This window comes from Mustela lutreola, chromosome 2, assembly GCF_030435805.1.
Source record: "Mustela lutreola isolate mMusLut2 chromosome 2, mMusLut2.pri, whole genome shotgun sequence".
NCBI lineage: Eukaryota > Metazoa > Chordata > Mammalia > Carnivora > Mustelidae > Mustela > Mustela lutreola.
The window spans coordinates 21657094-21674574 of NC_081291.1; the positions used below are offsets into that span (position 1 = coordinate 21657094).

General features: G+C 58.7%; 1 protein-coding gene across 5 annotated transcripts in view; it reads left to right on the forward strand.

Moving 5' to 3' along the window:
• The window catches only part of DNAH1 (dynein axonemal heavy chain 1), a 75583-nt gene that overhangs the window by 43036 nt on the left and 15066 nt on the right, over positions 1-17481 (forward strand). For all 5 annotated transcript variants that reach the window (XR_009350730.1, XM_059161083.1, XM_059161082.1 and 2 more), the window contains 20 exons: positions 9-158; positions 1454-1540; positions 1650-1836; positions 4156-4247; positions 4457-4611; positions 5727-5904; positions 6683-6877; positions 6967-7086; positions 7355-7513; positions 7659-7766; positions 8799-8939; positions 9093-9253; positions 9661-9818; positions 10177-10350; positions 11119-11157; positions 13199-13377; positions 14360-14590; positions 15519-15715; positions 16142-16277; positions 17184-17392. Coding sequence is in view for 4 of the 5 variants with exons in the window: in XM_059161083.1 (XP_059017066.1) it covers positions 9-158; positions 1454-1540; positions 1650-1836; positions 4156-4247; positions 4457-4611; positions 5727-5904; positions 6683-6877; positions 6967-7086; positions 7355-7513; positions 7659-7766; positions 8799-8939; positions 9093-9253; positions 9661-9818; positions 10177-10350; positions 11119-11157; positions 13199-13377; positions 14360-14590; positions 15519-15715; positions 16142-16277; positions 17184-17392 (3056 nt within the window). In the remaining variant the exon portion in view is untranslated. The remainder of the gene's footprint in view (positions 1-8; positions 159-1453; positions 1541-1649; positions 1837-4155; positions 4248-4456; positions 4612-5726; positions 5905-6682; positions 6878-6966; positions 7087-7354; positions 7514-7658; positions 7767-8798; positions 8940-9092; positions 9254-9660; positions 9819-10176; positions 10351-11118; positions 11158-13198; positions 13378-14359; positions 14591-15518; positions 15716-16141; positions 16278-17183; positions 17393-17481) is intronic.

Consider the following 17481-nt stretch of genomic DNA (forward strand, 5'->3'; position numbering starts at 1 on the left):
TGCCCCAGGCGCTCTTCCGACCGGTGGCCATGATGGTTCCGGATTATGCCATGATCGCAGAGATCTCCCTCTACTCCTTCGGCTTCAGCGAGGCCAATGTGCTGGCCAAGAAGATCACAACCACCTTCAAGCTGTCTTCCGAGCAGCTCAGCTCACAGGTGAGGCCCTGCCCTCACCAAGTTACAGAGTGTGAGAGCCGCCATCTGCCCTCTGTGAGCCCCATAACATAGGAATTACATCCCCACTTCTCAGCTGAGGGCTAGTTGGCTCAAGCGTTAGGAAACTGAGAGCCACACAACCCAAGGCTTAGGAGCAAGTACGCTGGGTCTTATGGGGCTAGAGCAGGACAGCAGCCCCCTGGCACCATGGGCCTTCCACTCAGTGTGCTGAGCCCAGCTTCCAGGGGCACCAGCCACTGGCACAGACCCCAGCCCTGCTGGCTAAGCTTCCCTGTTTGGCTCCCTTCTCAGGCAGGCCCCCCTCTGCGGTGGCAGAGATGAGCCAGCTCTGGGCTTACACGCTACCAGCTTAGTTCCTCTTTCTTCATAGTTCTAGAAAAAGTCATCCTAATGGGCTTTCTCTGGGTGACCTGCTCCTGCATGAACACCAATCACTGTGGCCAGGAGGAATCCAGGCTGACTCTGGCTAGCTGGGGCCCCCCAAGCCCCTGGGCTGGAGGAGATGTGGTCTGTTACTGGGAGAAACAGCGGCTGTCCACACAGCACAGCCTGGATGCCCACACCTCCGCACGCCTTCTTTCTCACCATCCACTTTCAAAAACGCTGCCTTCCCTGTTAACTGTACGCACATGGTTCTGGAAGTGCAGAATCTTAAGTGGCAAGACTAGCCCAGTCACTTCATCCTGCTCCAAGTCCAAGACTTCCGGGAAATATGCTGGTCAGGTCCAGATGTAGCTCTCATGGTCTGGCCCCATAGGGGGAAAATGATAAAAAATGCTACGTCATGGAAACAGAACCAGCAACAAAGAAGGGAAAAGCTACAGTGGTGTGGCCAAAAGAGAATGTTAGAAGGAAACCCAAAGGCCCTTGGGGCCAACCCAGCTGTGGCACCCATGGGAACTCCTTCTGTCATGTTTTGAAGAAACCCAAGTACATTCCTGCCCCTGGTGCAGTGCTGGGACCACAGGACTCTGCCAGGGTCAGACCCACGTAGAGTCCTCACCCTCAGGGGCCAAGAGTCAAGCAGAAGCAGGCAGGGGCTGCAGACTAGGGAGGCCGGAGAAGGGAGAGAACCCCTGGGACGGTAAGGAGAAGGTGCCGGAGGCCTACAGTCGAGGGCACCTGGCTCAGGCTGGGGCTTGCAGGGGGTGTGACCTTGCAACTTCCAGCTGGGTGAGGGCCAGGTACCAGGCGGGGAGGCAGAGTGTGCCAGGCAGCTCCCTCCCCCACCGAAGGCATAGGGCCCACCTGCCCCTCCTGTGCGGCAATAACAGGATCACTATGACTTCGGGATGAGAGCTGTGAAGACTGTGATCTCGGCCGCGGGGAACCTCAAGCGAGAAAACCCCAGCATGAGTGAGGTGAGCTCCGTCCAGAGAAGTGCAAGGATCTGGGCCGTGGGAGGTCTCCAGAGGGAGCGGAGGCATGTCTGACCCGGGTCCCCTGAAGGCTCCCCCTGCTCTGCTGCAGGAGCTGATATGCCTCCGGGCCATCCGAGACGTGAATGTACCCAAGTTCCTGCAGGAGGACCTCAAGCTCTTCTCCGGGATCGTATTGGACCTGTTCCCCACCGTCAAGGAGGAGGAGACAGACTATGGCATCCTGGACAAGGCCATTCGCCAGGCCTGCGAGAACAGCAACCTTAAGGATGCGGACGGTGAGCTTCCCCCACCATCCCTGAGTGGCCTCCCTGGGATCCAGGGCAGGGGTGCAGAGATGGGCAGTGTTGCCCCAGGGTCACTCACACCCGGCCGAGTGTTATGGCAGGCTGGGGCTCTCGCCATGCAGTCCCCGGAATAGGGCAGGTGACCGATGTCTAGGAGAAAGTCCTCTCTCCCACTCATGCCTGTGTCACTCGACGTGGGAGTTTTCCCACACCAACCAGTTCTCCCACACCAGTTCTCCACTGGCTGTCCCACAATTCAGCTCAGTTCTAGCACTAACCAGAAGCACAAGTCACAAGCAGTCACAAGTAGTGGGTCCCCACGTTACCCACAACTTTTCAGCAGCTTGGCTACCGACCGAGGTTCCCACAACCTCCTCCTTAGGTTTGATCATTCGCTAGAACGGCTCACAGAACTCAGGGAAACACATTTGCTACTTATTCTGTAATAAAGGATACAAGAAAGGATACAGATGAACAGCCAGATGAAGAGAGACGTGGGCTGAGGTCTGCTCCTCCCAGCACATGGATGCGTTCATCTAGCAGGAGGCTCTCCAAACCCCATTCTTGGGGGGTTTTTATGGAGCCTTCATCATGTAGGCATGATAAATTATTATTATTATCAATTATTATCCACTCCCAGCCCCTTTCCCTCCTCTGGAGAATGGGGGAGTGAGCCTGACAATTCTAAGCATCTAACCATGGTTTGGTCTTCCTGGTGACCAGCCTGTTCCCAGAAGCCTGCCACCACGAGGTGCCTCATTAGAACAAAGGACATTCCTAGCACTCAGGAAATGACAAAGGAGCTCTGCGTCAGGAACCAGGGTCAAAGCCTAAGTGTTAGAAAGGAAGATTGTCCTAGCATTCTCTTTACAATGGTTTGAGGAGCTCTGCATCAGGAACCGGGGGCAGAGACCAACGTTCATTGTGCTGATTACTTTTCATTGGGGAAGCAGATCCTGTCACCAGCCCGAGACCCCTTCTTAGCCCCCTCCTTTTGTGGGGAGCAGTCACAGGACTCGGGCCCCTGTTGGGCCTTGCTCCTCCCCGACAGAGGCTGTCCTTTACCCCACCCTTACCTGCCTGGGGCAGCAGTGGGGTTTGATGCCGTCACTGGGGGAAATGGTGAGCCCTGCCCCACGACACCCAACGCCCACTGTCCTCTTTTGGAACAAAGCTTGTTGCTCCCATCTTGCACTTGCCCACACTCCTCCTGGAATACACCAGGAGGTCACTGGAATAAGCCCAGGTGTCACTGGGCTGAGGAGCGTTTGGGCCTTTCTTGAACTAACCTGTTACAAGGGCTACCACACAGATGGGAGCACCCTGGGGGAGGGCACCCTCAGTCTCCCTCTGACCCTAATCCTCTTCCCTGATAGAAGCTGGGGGTCTCCATGCAGCCACTGCGTGGCCGTGCCCCTTGAGCTCTGGTCTCACCGTCCCTAGCCTAGAGGACCTTTCCTCTCCTCCAGGACCCTCCCTGCCAATCCTTTATGCGGTGCGGGGGCGTTCCTCCAGGAAGTCACACCTGGCCATGTGGCCACCCTGGCTATACAGGACCCTCCTCTGGGGCCTGATGTGTTCAGGCTGCAGGGTCTGTCCCCCAAGCCCTCCCCTGTCCTTCATTCCCCATTGAACTCTGAGGCCACTTCCTGCCCACCAGGTCCCAGCGGGGTTGTTGAGGGAAGCCTCAAAATCTCTCCCTCGTGGCCCTGGGCCCGATTAGCTATCACTGGGTAACTGGACCTTGTCCCATTGGCATGGCCTCCCAGACATGCAGGGCTACAGCTCCCCCTGCCACCTCCCCAATACACTGTTGGGCCAAAGTGAGACATTCAGTCCCTACCTGTGTGGGCCTGGCCCTCTGCCTACAACGGGCAGCTAGCCCTACAGCTCTGGTCTTGATCAGTTGCAGCTGCTGATGCTGCGATTCTGTCCCTGGGGTTTTGCCATGTATCAGCTGCCATTTCCTCAGGGCGGTGCTTTCTGTAGGCCTGGCAGAGGATTTGGGGGCTGGAGTTGCTTCTGGGGCTTGTGACACTGAGCAGGCCCATGCCAGATGGACACCTGACCAACGGGTTTTAGGGAATCAATCATGGTGGAAATCATGGCCGCCATTAGCAGAGTGCTTCCTCTTTGCCTGTCCCTGTGCTCAGGGCTTCACCTGCCCCTAGGTATATTGCCAGCTGCATTTTCTAGATGAGGAGACTGAGGCTCAGGGTGACCCACCTGAGGTTGCACAGCAAGCTAGTGGCAGAGCCAGGACCCGAGCCCATGTTCTGCGCCCTGAGTGCCACTGCCATGTCCCTCTAGGCTTCCTGACCAAGTGTATCCAGCTCTATGAGACCACGGTGGTGCGGCATGGCCTCATGCTCGTCGGGCCCACAGGTTCTGGCAAGAGCAATGTAAGTGGAGCCAAGCCAGGCAATTCACGACCCAGATAGTCTCCCGGGCGGGGGTGGTGTGTGGGTTGGGTTCTCGGCTGGGGTCTTAGTCCCCATTTGTACCTCTGTGGCCTCTAGAATGCCCTGCCTGCCCTCTGTGGCCTGCAGCCCACTGCAACCCTGTGCTCTGGGGAGCCAGGAGGCTCACTCTTGGGTGGCTGTCTCCCCAGTGTTACAGAGTCTTGGCAGCTGCCATGACGTCGCTGAAAGGACAGCCGTCCATCAGTGGTGGCACGTATGAGGCCGTCAGTTACTACGTGCTGAACCCCAAGTCCATCACAATGGGCCAGCTGTATGGAGAATTTGACCTGCTTACCCATGAGTGGTGAGTGGTCCCAACCTCTCTCCAGGGACCACCCTGAGCCCAGACCTCTGGGGGCTGTGAGCTATGGGCCTCTCTCCCCTAGTCCATTGGGAGCTCAGGAGCTCAGGCTCTGGAGTCCAAATGCCTGGGACTCCACTCACCACTGCACTTCCTTGCTGAGTGACCTTCCTCCCTCCCTGGCCTTGGTGCTGTCATCTGCGAAGTGGGCATAACAATGGCACCATGGTGCTGGGAAAGAGAAAATGAGCTTGACCTAGGGAAGATGTCTAGACAGTATGACACATGCCGAATTCTCAGTAAAGATTGCCTGCTCTCATGGCTAGAAGTCCCTCTCAGGTCCCCCACCCCCACACAGACACATGCATGTCAGGGAAAGTGCTCTGAGCTGGAGAAGAGCAACTAGGGGAAGACCCTCCAAACGTCTTTGGGAGGCTTTTCTCTGGGGTCACTCTGTTTCTCTCAGGAAGTCTCCAGTCTCTGCGGAGGGTTCTGCTTGGCTCCAGGGTTCTGGAAACCCAGGGGGGTGTGGGCACTGGAGTGGGACAGTCACCCATCTTTCCAAACATGACTCCGGCCTGCTTCCCCGTTGCTGGTGAAGGGTCTCATCCACACCCACTCCAGGCTCTTGCGTGGGTGGTTGGGGGGCCTGGGGATCAGACCAGAAAGATGTCCCCCTACCCACCACTTTCCCAGGCCTCTGAAGCGTGAGCCTTCCCGGGTTATGTGACAGGACCTGGATACCGCTCACGACCCATCCCTTGCCTTCCTGCAAGGTCATTTTCCCCATCTCCTTTTCCTCCCATCTCCCAGAACTGGATGGGCCTCCATTTCTGCTGGTGCCTCCTCCCCCACTTCCTTCTCTTCCCCAGGATACCATCTTTTATCTTCCTTTAATTTAACCTTAGTGATGATTCAGCAGAGAAGGAATATAAACGCACATTTTTATAGCCCCATGCTACACTGAAAAGTCCCATTTTCCCCATTGTTGTTTTTAAATGAATGAAGATATCAAAGAGAAAGACCCCCGCAGAGCAGGGCCAGACCAGCGGCCAGGTTTCCCTGGGAGCCATCTGGGTCTGCTGCCTGCCCCATCTCCCTCCTCCTGGTGGCTGCAGGACAGATGGGATTTTCCCCTCCCTCATCCGGGCGGGGGCCATCGCCTCCAACACCAACAAGAAGTGGTACATGTTTGACGGGCCGGTGGACGCCGTCTGGATAGAGAACATGAACACGGTGCTGGACGACAACAAGAAGCTGTGCCTCAGTTCCGGGGAGATCATCAAGCTCACCGAGGTACACTTGCCTGTCCGTCTTCCCAGCTCTCCTTGGCAGCTGAGTAGCCCCGGGGGCCGCAGTATGCTGGCCAGGCTCATCCCCCTCCCTCTCAGGGCCACAGCTGCCTCCCAGGGCATCCCCAAGCTCCTACACCTCAGCTGTGTCGGGGCAGCTGCCCCGCGTGGCCCTTCTGCAGCCCACATTCTGGGATGAGCTGGGCCTCAGTCTGGATGACCACCCACCGCTCTCCACTGACTCTGCCTTGTGCCTCCCAGGCCCACTTGTAGCCATGTGGGCCCAGTCTGGGTCAGACATCCTAGCAACGTGCCAGGAGTCAGGAGACAGGCTGTACACACCTGGCCCCAGGGCCACCCGCCTGGTGTGTGAGGTGCTGTTCTCATGTCACCTGGTGTTAGAGCAGTTTGTGATAGCTACATGGAGCCGATCCCTTGAGCCCTCCTGAGAGCTCCCAGAAGTTCTGGAGCATGGCCCACAGCTCTTCTCACATTGTTCCAGGGCTCCAGGGACCCCAGAATGCCCTGGTCCTAGGCTGGCCAGAGAGCAGTCAGGAAGCTTCTGACTTCGGTTCTCCTCCCAGCCCTAGGGAGAGCTATGTTGTCACCTGAGGACTGAGGGTTCCTGAGGCCCCTCCACGGCCTGCCCCACAGCTTGCCCACAGTTACAGGATGGTCACACACACACACACACCCCCCCCCCCGCCCAGCAGTTCTGCAGCCCTTTTCCCAGCCCTAGGAACTGGCAGCCTGCCCACTCACACAGTTCCTCCCCATGCCAGTCAATGACCATGATGTTCGAGGTGCAGGACCTGGCTGTGGCCTCCCCAGCCACAGTGTCCCGCTGTGGCATGGTGTACCTGGAACCCAGCATCCTGGGGCTCATGCCTTTTGTCGAGTGCTGGCTAAGGAGGCTCCCTGCCTTATTCAAGCCCTATGAGGAGCAGTTCAAGTTTCTCTTCATCCGCTTCCTGGAGGTGAGCGAGGCCACTGTGTGCCCAGCCCAGGTGGGGCAATGGGGCGCTGTGGCCACCAGCCACAAGAGCCAGGTGCTCGTCCCCTGTAGGGATCCATCACATTCATCCGGCACTCAGTAAGGGAGGTGATCACCTCAACCAACAGCAACTTGACCCTGAGTCTCCTCAAGCTGCTAGACTGCTTCTTCAAGCCCTTCCTGCCAAAAGAGGTACAGCTCTGAGCAAGGGGGGCCGGGGCCCTGCTCCTTCCTATCCCTGCTCCCTGTGCCAGGGCACCTGAGGGTGCTGAGCCCCAAGCCCAGCTTTCTGGAAGAACAATTCAGATTGGCTCACATGGGTCATGGGGTCACCCCAACCTGTCTGCTACAGACACACCAGACCATGCAGCAGAGGCCCAAAGATGCCCCCCAACCCCACTTCCTTGGGCTGCTCAGCTCTGTTCTGGCCTGGGCCTGACGCGGTCCCCACTGTCCCCAGGGCCTCAGGAAGATACCCCCAGAAAAGCTGAGTCGCATCCCAGAGCTGATTGAGCCCTGGTTCATCTTCTCCCTGATCTGGAGTGTGGGTGCCACAGGGGACAGCGCCAGCCGCATCAGCTTCAGCCACTGGCTCAGGATCAAGATGAAGATAGAAAACGTGAGAGGCGGCAGCCCCCAGGCTGGGCTCCCAGGTCCCAGAACGCTGGGGGTTCTGGGGCTGTCCATGGGGCCTAGGCCCCCCGGGACAGGCAGCCACACAAACTCCCAGGCCTCACAGCCTTGTTTTCTTCTGGTCCCTGCAGCTGACCCTGCACTTCCCGGAGGAGGGCCTGGTGTTCGATTACAGGCTGGAGGATGCAGGCATCAGCAGCTCCAATGACGATGAGGACGAGGATGAGGAGGGCAAACAGGTGAACTCAGGCCTGTGCCGAGGGGGCAAGCCCAGGAGGGCCCTCTGGGTGATGGTTGTCCTCATCAATGAATAAGGACCACGGAGAGGAGCCCATGCTGATGGGCTCAGGTGGGAGTCATTTGCATTAACTCGTGGATCCTCACAGACCCACAGTGTGGTTATGATTGTGCCCAATTTCCAGACAAGGAAACTGAGGCTCAGAGCAGCCACACCCAGCTAGTGAGCGGCAGAGCTGGACTTGAACATGGGACTGGGAGATGTTGGCCTTCCTCCCTTCCTGACCATAAGCATTGCCTCCTCCATGTTGATGCTGAAGCCAGGGATGGCTGCCGCAGTTCTACTTAAAAGTCCCATTTTCCTAGGGGCTGTGTGCCCTTAGGCTGAACAGCAAGCCCTCCTGGCCTGCCGTGGTGTCCCATCCCTCCGATCAGCCAGCGAAGGATCCGGGAGTCTACTGTGCTTCCAGGGCCAGGACCCCACCCCAGGACAAGGAGGGGGCAGGGAGATATCTACAGGGACAGCCACTATGCGTGCTCCTGCTGGGGGTCGCACAGAGCACATTTGAGTCTAACCTGTAGTTTGACCCTAGTGAGCCCCCTCATCAAGGAAGGTCTGCAAGCTGGGTCAAGGCTGTGGAGGAAAGAATTCATGCAGGCAGGGATGGTGGGGGCGGCCAGGCTGCGGCATCTCTCTGTATACCAGTGATGCCAACACCTGTGGTTCCTCGGGTAGCCAGAAACTAAACAGCAAAGGTCTTTGACCGCTGGGCTGTCCAACTGCCAGAACATCTCCCTGACACCGAGACCTCGCAGTCCCTAGGAAGCCCCCCCACTCCCAGTGGCTTGTTCTGGGATTCCCCACCCTGAGCAGAGAGGGGGGCACAGGGCTTCCTGCTTCAGTCCTGAGCTGCCCCTCGCCTGGGCTCTCTTATCATGGCCTAGCAGTGAATTCCCTCGTCCTCCTGGTATGCTTGGCCAGAGCGGGGTGAGGCCGGCTTCCAGGCCCAACCCGGAGCGGCCTGTGCTTGCAGGTGGCCTGGGTGAAGTGGATGGACTCCTCGACTCCATTCACCATGATGCCGGATACCAGCTACTGCAACATCATCGTGCCTACCATGGACACGGTGCAGATGTCCTACCTGCTGGACATGCTCCTCATCAACCACAAGCCCGTGAGCACCCCTGCCATGCTCTGCTCCTCCCACACCCAGGCCCAAGCTGGGAGGTGGCTGGCCTCCCACGTGGACAGCCAGGTGGGGGGGGGGCGCTCCTGCCCTGCACCAGACCCAGTGAGAGTCTTGCACGAGTGATCCCTGTTCTCCCAGGTGCTGTGCATCGGGCCGACAGGCACAGGCAAGACCCTCACCATCTCCGACAAGCTCCTCAAGAACCTGCCGCCAGAGTATGTCAGCCACTTCCTCACCTTCTCAGCCCGCACTTCGGCCAACCAAACCCAGGACCTCATCGACAGCAAGCTGGACAAGAGGCAGGCACCGCCTTCCTTGTTCTGCCGCTGTGTGTTCTCCCAGCCTGGTTCAACCAGCCGTTTTCCCAACTCCTTGCCCAGTTATGCTCTTGGGTTTGCCAAAAACTTCCTAGAGGGCCCTGGGTGCTCTTACAGACTGGTCTGGGGACTCACCCATCAGGAATTCCTGAGCCAGGCTGTGCGTGTTTGTCCTGGGCTGCGTGGGGGTGGGGCTTGAGATCCGCCTGCTGAGCCCAGACTCCAGGAAGCGAAGTGTGATGTCCCAGGATGTGCAGACTGGGACCAAGGGCTGCTCAAGAGGGCTAACATTTCAGAGAGAGCTGAAGGCAGTGGCCATCTTACCAGCCCTGGATTCCCAGAAGACTTGGTGCCAATGTGGGCTGGGCTTACGCAGCCCCTCCCCACAGGCGAAAAGGTGTGTATGGGCCGCCCCTGGGGCGCAACTTTATCTTCTTCATTGATGACCTGAATATGCCAGCCTTGGAGACCTATGGCGCCCAGCCACCAATCGAGCTGTTGCGCCAGTGGATGGACCACGGCGGCTGGTATGACCGCAAGGTCATTGGTGAGTGCCAGCTGGCCTGGCCCAACAGGGGGGTGGGAGGGAGGTGCGGGCTGGATGTGCTGGGCAGGACAGGGCGCCTCCTCCATTAGGCAGGGTAGGCACAGGGCCTACTGCTCACAGTACTTTTAGAGGGTCCCCAGAAATGTTTTGAATTCTTTTAAAATCACTTTTAAGGGTCAAAGAACACTGTTAATTTATAATATTATATCTGTCTATATTCCAGTACTGTTATAAATGATCATTTTTAATGTTTTTTAGAGAGGAGGAGGCCCTTGAAGGCCAAGTGCCTAGGGTCCACAAAAAGCCATTAATTTAGCTCTGGGCCCGGCTCCCTTCTGACTTCCTGCCTCCACTCCAGGAGCCTTCAAGCAGCTGGTGGACATCAATTTTGTTTGTGCCATGGGCCCCCCGGGCGGAGGCAGGAATGCCATCACCCCACGGCTGACACGCCACTTCAACTACCTGTCCTTTGCCGAGATGGACGAGGTCAGCAAGAAGCGCATCTTCTCCACCATCCTGGGCAGTTGGATGGGTGAGCACCGGGTGGAAGTCGGGGGGTGGTCCCGGGCAAAGGCAGAAGCCCAGGCTGGGTAAGCTACTCCTAGGACACCTGGGCAGCAGCTGGAAGGGGTGGAGTGGCAGTGAGGCAGTGACCTCAGCCCTGGCTTCACCCTTTACTCAGCTGTGTTACCTTTGGCAAATTCATGAACCTCTTTGAGCCTCAGTTTCTCCATCTGTATAATGGGTGGTGATATTAGTGCCCACCCTCCCAAGCTGTGAAGGTTAAATAAGACACTGGATGTAGTATCTAGCATGAAGCCTAGCACGTGGTGATTGCTGAATATATGATTTATACATGTGTATACTTGTGTCTTCACCTGCATAAGTACATACGTGTATGTTCGTATTTACCCAGAAAAGCTGGCAGAAGGATGTTACTTTTATAAATCAGGAAAAACCACCAAGATAGAATAGACAACGTGGCTCTGACCTTCCACTCTATCAGGATGCAGTCTTCCCCCATTAACCCACCTCCTGCCTAAGATACACTCTGACCTTGAACTCCCCTTGGCATTGTGCCAGGTGGTGGGTGATGAGAGTCAGGCCTCCATTCCTCTGGCCTGGCCTGCCCTGCCATCAGTGGTGATAGGCCCAGGGAGGGATGGGGACCACATTGCTCTTAGGAGAGGTGGTGCTGGGGGGATGCTCTGGGAGCTGCTCCGCCTGGCCTAGCTGGCCAAGACATGCAGCAGGGGACCCACCTAACTCTGAGCCCCACGTCTCTCCCCCAACCCTCTAGATGGACTCCTCGGGGAGAGAAGTTACCGGGATCCTGTGCGTAAGTGCCGGCCTGGAGCAGGGCCTGGATGGGGTGGGCTGCTGGTTCCTGGGTGAGCCTTGGACTCCAGGTGGGGGTGGCCGGGGCTGGGTCCCCAGGGCCACAGAGAACCATCGTCTGATTCTCTGGAGCAAATGCCTTCACAGGCTCGTTCAACCGTTCACATAACAGTCAGCCCTTTAGTGCCTGGAATGTCCAGGCATTGTCCCGCCCACAGTAAAAGCAAGGTAAACGTGAGCTGAATGAGTGAATAAAGCAAGCCAACAAACTCCTGCCCTGTGCAGAGGAGCAGAGGCTCCCAGGAGGCCGGCCCTCTCGGAGGAGCAGGCATCTCTGGTGTGGCAGCCCTGCACAGGGCAGATCAGGCGGTCACTGAAGCAGGGTAACGGACGGCGTCAGATCTCCAGCCCCGCCGCACGTCCCACCCTTCCTGTTACCTCAGTTGAAGGAGGCCATTGGAAGACAGTACCCTCCCAAGGCTTCCATGTCCCCCACACCCCTGCACCCAGGCCACCGTTGGTCCTGTCTTTTCTCCTGTTGCTGGGAATGGACGGTTCTTCTCCGGAGCTCAGCCAAAGAGCCCTTCTCGTAAACCCGAATCCCACCCCAGACTGTCTGCTGGAGAGCGTGGCTCCACCTCCCAGCACACAGCATAAGCACACGTGTGTGTGTGGCCCATCCTCACCAGGCCATTCCATCAGCCTGATGCATCCGGATGTCCCCCATGTTAACGACAAAACACAAAACAGTCGTTTTGGGCCCCCCACCCCCATCCCAGCCGTCTCTCAAGTTCTCTGCTCGTGTAGATGGCACAACTCAAGAGCATTGTCTCTTCAGCTGCCATCAGCCACCATTCCCACTTTCCCTCGTGCCTCAACAGTCCCCGGAGAGTGCCCTTGTCCCCAGTGGTTCTCAGATGGCCTGACCAACCGTTAGCTCTCTCAGTCTCACGTTCCCGGGCTTCACTGTTGCTGGAGGGCAGCCCCTCCTCTCAGGTCAGGTCCACTGCCCCATCCCCATGCCCTCACCACACCCGAGCCTCCCATCCTGTCCTGTAGCCATCTCGGCCTGAGGGACCCATCCATGCGTTCACTGGGATCACACTCTTCCTCTCCTCAACTGCAGGCAAGGGCCCACGTCCCAACGGTGACAGGCAGAGCCATCCCTGCCCCTCATCACCTCTCAACTCTCACCTCCCCTCACTGGTCCTTAACACCCCAGGCCTCGGCATGCTTGCTCCGGTTCCGGGCCTGCCCTCCCTTCTCCAGCTGTCTACTCGAGCATCCGTCCTCACACAGCCTCTCCCAGCACTATGTGAAATGCCCCCAACCCCAGCTCACCGGACAAAGGCAGTGAGAGAGAAGCAGGCTCCCCGCTGAGCAGAGAGTCTGATGTGGGACTCAATCCCAGGACCCTGAGGTCATGACCAGAGCTGAAGGCAGAGGCTTTAACCCACTGAGCCACCCAGGCGCCCTGGGATACTACTCTCTTGCAGCCGGCCTTTGCAAGGCCCACCATTGTCCGCCTGTCCACAGAGCCCCGCAGGGTGGCAACTAGAGGGGGAGGAGTGTGTCTGTGGGGCCACCCTCTGTGCCCAGGACCAAGAACAGTGTCTAGGTTGACTAATGGATAAGCCCTCCTGCCCCTTTACTCATTTCTCACTCCCTCTGCCCCAAGTTCCCACGGCCTCACAGGGCAAGGGAGCAAGGGACCGGCCCCGCACTGACCGCATTAGTATCCCTGGCCCCACGGGTGTGCCCCAGCGCACGACAGCGTGTGCCGGAAATGAGGCCATGGGCGGGTGGGTGGGGAGCTCAGAGCAAGAGATTCCTCACCCCGAGCTGGGGGCATCACATCAGCAAGAGCTTGTGGTGGAGCTGGCATCCCAGAGGGGCTGAAGGCTGGGTGGCACCCAAGCCCGCAGGCTGGGGACAAGGCACCCAGGGGAGAACACAGCCCTGGCAAAGGGGGTTAGCATCCTTGGAGGCTATATGGGGGGCACCCGCCTGTAGGACTCAGGCCCACCCTCCTGTTCCCACAGCTGGGGCCCCCGCCATCGCCCGCTTCACGAGTCCCCTCGTGGAAGCCACCATCATGGTGTACTCCACCATCACCTCCCAGCTGCTGCCCACCCCGGCCAAGTCCCACTACACCTTCAACCTGAGGGACCTCTCCAAGGTCTTCCAGGGCATGCTCATGGCCGACCCAGCTAAGGTCGAGGTGAGGACCCGGCAGGCTCCCTTCCCAGTGTCCAGGGAGCAGAGCCCACAGTGGCCCCACTGTCCTCTCCAGCTCCTTGGTCTTTGACATTACTGTTGCAGCACTGCTTAACCTTGATCTGGCCAGGCCCTGAGTGGCACTGGGGGCAGGCTGGGCTCCAGACCCCCTGCTTTCCTACAGCTGAGCCCCGTCTTGCAGCTAAGATCCATGCCTAGAATGGCAGCGGTGATGGGGATCCCACAGAAAGATCTAGGGCAGCACAAGGGAGAGAGAGAGGGTGCCTGGTGAGGCCCTGTGTAGGAGATTTGGGAAGCAGAGTGAGGGGGATACACTCGAGGAACCAGACGCCCAGGTGGATGGAGCAGGACGGCAGCAGGGAGCGGGCTGTCAGGGTGCTGGTGGGGGGCTGGGGCTGACAGCTGTGGAAGCCATAGCGTCCTGAAGATGCTGGGAGGCATGGAGGGGGCTGGGGGACAGATTTGCCCTTGGAATGGGGGCTGGATGCATCAGTATGTGTAGAGCCTGGGGCCAGGGATACTTGGTGAATGGGATAGGCGCCAGCCCTGGCCTTGCCACACTATAGCCCAAAAGGTAGAGAGAAGGGCCTGGGGGGTTCCTAAGGGCCATCCACTCATTGTGGGGGTGAAGGAGGGGAGAGGCAGGATGGAGGCGGCAGCAAACACAGGGATGGGAGCAGAGCCAGAGGGTCTTGCTGAGTGGCTAGAGGTGGGGTGTCGGGGTGTTGGGGTGTCGGGAAGGTATAAAGAGAAGCAGGCATTCCTCCCAGGCCTGGGGTTTGAGCTGCTGCGGGGGCCCTGAGAGGGGGGATGCTGACAACCGGCTAAGGCAGCGGGGTCCCAGCAGGCACTTGGCCAGTGGGGGGTGGGGCAGGGGGAGGGGAGGTGCAGTTGGTGCAGCGTGGGACGGATGGGGGGGGTGGGACGGGCCGTGCCGACTGACGACTGATGCGGGCTGGCTGCAGGACAAGGTGCGGCTGCTGCGGCTCTGGTACCACGAGAGCTGCCGCGTGTTCCGCGACCGCCTGGTGAACGATGAGGACCGCAGCTGGTTCGACAAACTACTGGAGAGCTGCATGGAGCAGTGGGGGGTGACCTTCGCCGAGGTGTGTCCCTTCCAGCCCATCCTCTATGGGGACTTCATGTCTCCAGGCTCTGACGTCAAGTCCTACGAGCTCATCACCAGTGAGAAGAAGGTGAGGGGCCCCTTCGCTCTGCCCCCCAGGGCCCGGGCCCTCCGCAGCACTGCGAACAGACCAGCACGCTGTGACCAGAGGGTCAGGGCTCTGACTTCAAAGGCCAGCCCTTGCCTCTCTAGGTTCCATTTCCTCTCCTGTCAGAAGGGGCAGCAGGCCCTGCTTGGTCCGCCTTGGCTGGGGACAAGCCTGGGCTTCGTCGGGGACAGGTTCTGTAAATGTGGGCGTGCTCGCCTGTTGGAGGGGCTCTCATCCCGCCCCCCAGAGGGGCAGCAGGGTCTGAGTTGGGACCCCAGGGAGACATGGAAGAGACCTTGTCAGAGGCCTCAGAGCTGTGTGGCCGGAGGGGCTCCCGATGTTTTCCCTGCACATGCATCCCCTCCTCATTCCCAGGAGCCCTCATGAGCTCCCATGTGCTTCAGCACACCTGGTGAGGCCGAGAGGAAACAGACATGGCTCTGACCCCGCTCCTTAGGCCTCTGTGTATCCCAAAGGTCTGGCCTCCTCTAGGCCTGCCTTCTGTACAGGTCTGGCTCCCTGTTCCCCGACACTCAGGTGTCGCTGCTACAGGCAGAGGACAGGGTCCAGGGCGGGCTGGATACAACCCCATCCCAGTGTGGCATCCTAGGAAGTGGTCAGCACTTCAGGCCCAGGTCACTGTCAGTTGGGGTGGATGTTTGGCGGGATGGCTGGGACCCGGGGCAGGGAGGCCCATAGCTCGGGGGGTGGTCAGGCACATGGGGCCAAACCCTCCTGAGACCAGGCCCAACACCCCTCCCTGCAGAGGAGCTGGGCTGGCAGTGGGAGGGAGTGTGTTCTTTTTTTTTTTTTTTTTTTTTTTTTTTCTGAGGGGGTGTGTTCTGTCGGGGTCCTAGTGCCTGGGGACGGAGAGTCAACCCAGATCTCCCCATCCGCCCTGGCCCCCCAGATGATGCAGGTGATTGAGGAGTACATGGAAGATTACAACCAGGTCAACACAGCCAAGCTGAGGCTGGTCCTCTTCATGGATGCCATGAGCCACATCTGCCGGATCAGCCGCACGCTGCGCCAGGCACTGGGCAACGCACTCCTGCTGGGTGTGGGTGGAAGTGGCCGCAGCTCCCTCACACGGCTGGCCTCGCACATGTGAGGGCTCCGGGAGTGCTGGGCAGCGGATGGCCACAGCTAGGAGGGCTGGGGTCACCCCGGTTGAGGGTTTCTGAACGCACTGGGCAGGGGACCTAGGCTCCGGGGAGAGGCAGTAGCAGGGCCCTGTGGTGCTGCAGGGAAGGGAGGTGTGGCAGCAGACAACTAGGAGGGATTCCTAGATGTGGCGGCCACGGCCTCCTCTTGGTTTCAGAGCTGGCAGGATGGAAGCGAATGGCGTTCCAGGCCATGGAACAGCTTAGGCAGAGGTCTGGAGGCAAGAGAGCAGGTTCAGGGCCTGGAGCATCTGCAGATCTGCCCAGGATGGGAGCCAGAACTCCAGATGGCTGGGGTGGGGGGTGGGCACCTACCATTCAGCACTTGGCCTTAGCTCAGCCATGCCTCCAGCCAAACTCCTGTCTCCAGGGCCGAATATGAATGCTTCCAGATTGAGCTGTCCAAGAACTATGGCATGGCCGAGTGGCGTGAAGATGTCAAGAAGATCTTGCTCAAGGCTGGCCTGCATAGCCTGCCCATCACTTTCCTGTTCTCTGACACTCAGGTGCCACTACCACAGGCAGAGGGCAGGGCCCAGGGTGGGCTGGATACAACCCCATCCCTGTGTGGCATCCTAGAAAGTGGTCGGTCCTTTAGGCCCAGGTCACTCTTAGTTGGGCTGGATGTTTGGTGGGATGACGGACTGGTGGCGGGGGGCCCTCAGTTGGGTGGGTCAGGTGCATGGGACCAAACTCAGCCTATCAGAGCTAGGGGGGCATAGGTCAGCCCTATACCCCAAGGGAAAAGAAGGCCCCTGGCACCATGGCTGATCACAAGTGGCACCATACTCACTGGCCAGTCCCACCTCAAGGACCACAGGACTCCAACCCGAAACACTGTGCCTATGGTGCCCCTCTTGGGGGCTGCTCCCTCTAGAGCTCCCTAGGAGGAGGCCTGTCCCTGGGTCTCCAAAAGAAACTGAGGTGATGGCTCTGGGGTCTCAAAGCAAAGAGAGCAGTGCCTAAAGCTGCCTGCTGGTCGGAGCTGGCCAGAGATGGAAGCCCTGGAACGTGTCCCACTTTGTGCAGGGTGCCCTCTGTTCCCAGCACAACCTCTACCCCCAGGGTCCCCTCATGCAGTCTGGCAAGGACCTATTTCTGCCTGTGGCCTGGTTTCCTCCTGTGAGGATATTGAGGCATGGGGAGGTCTGGAAAGGGAGAGTAAGGTGTCCTGTCTCCCACCCAGGACCCAGGGCCCTTCCACAGCCCTGTGTTGATGTTCAGAGTCTCTGCTGTAGGGCAGGCCTGAGTATGAGTCTTAGACCATGACTTGTAAGGTCACTTGTATGCCCCTGAGCTTATCTGAGCCTCAGTGGTATGGTCTGTAAAACGGGGCTGCTATGAAGGTCCTGGAGACCAACACCCAGGGGCCATCATTAAGGCTTAGCTTTTGTACTCTCATCTCTTCCCAGATCAAGAACGAGTCTTTCCTCGAGGACATCAACAATGTCTTAAACTCCGGCGACATTCCCAATCTCTACAGTGCAGATGAGCAGGACCAGATTGTCAACACCATGCGGCCCTACATCCAAGAGCAGGGCCTGCAGCCCACCAAAGCCAATCTTATGGCTGCCTACACTGGGCGTGTGCGCAGCAATATCCACGTGGTTCTGTGTATGAGGTATGGGCCCCCATGGTGGCCACGTAGGGACGGCACTTGGGCCTGCCATGAGGAGGGCCCTGGGCTCTGGAGGGTCCTGCGGCGGAAGT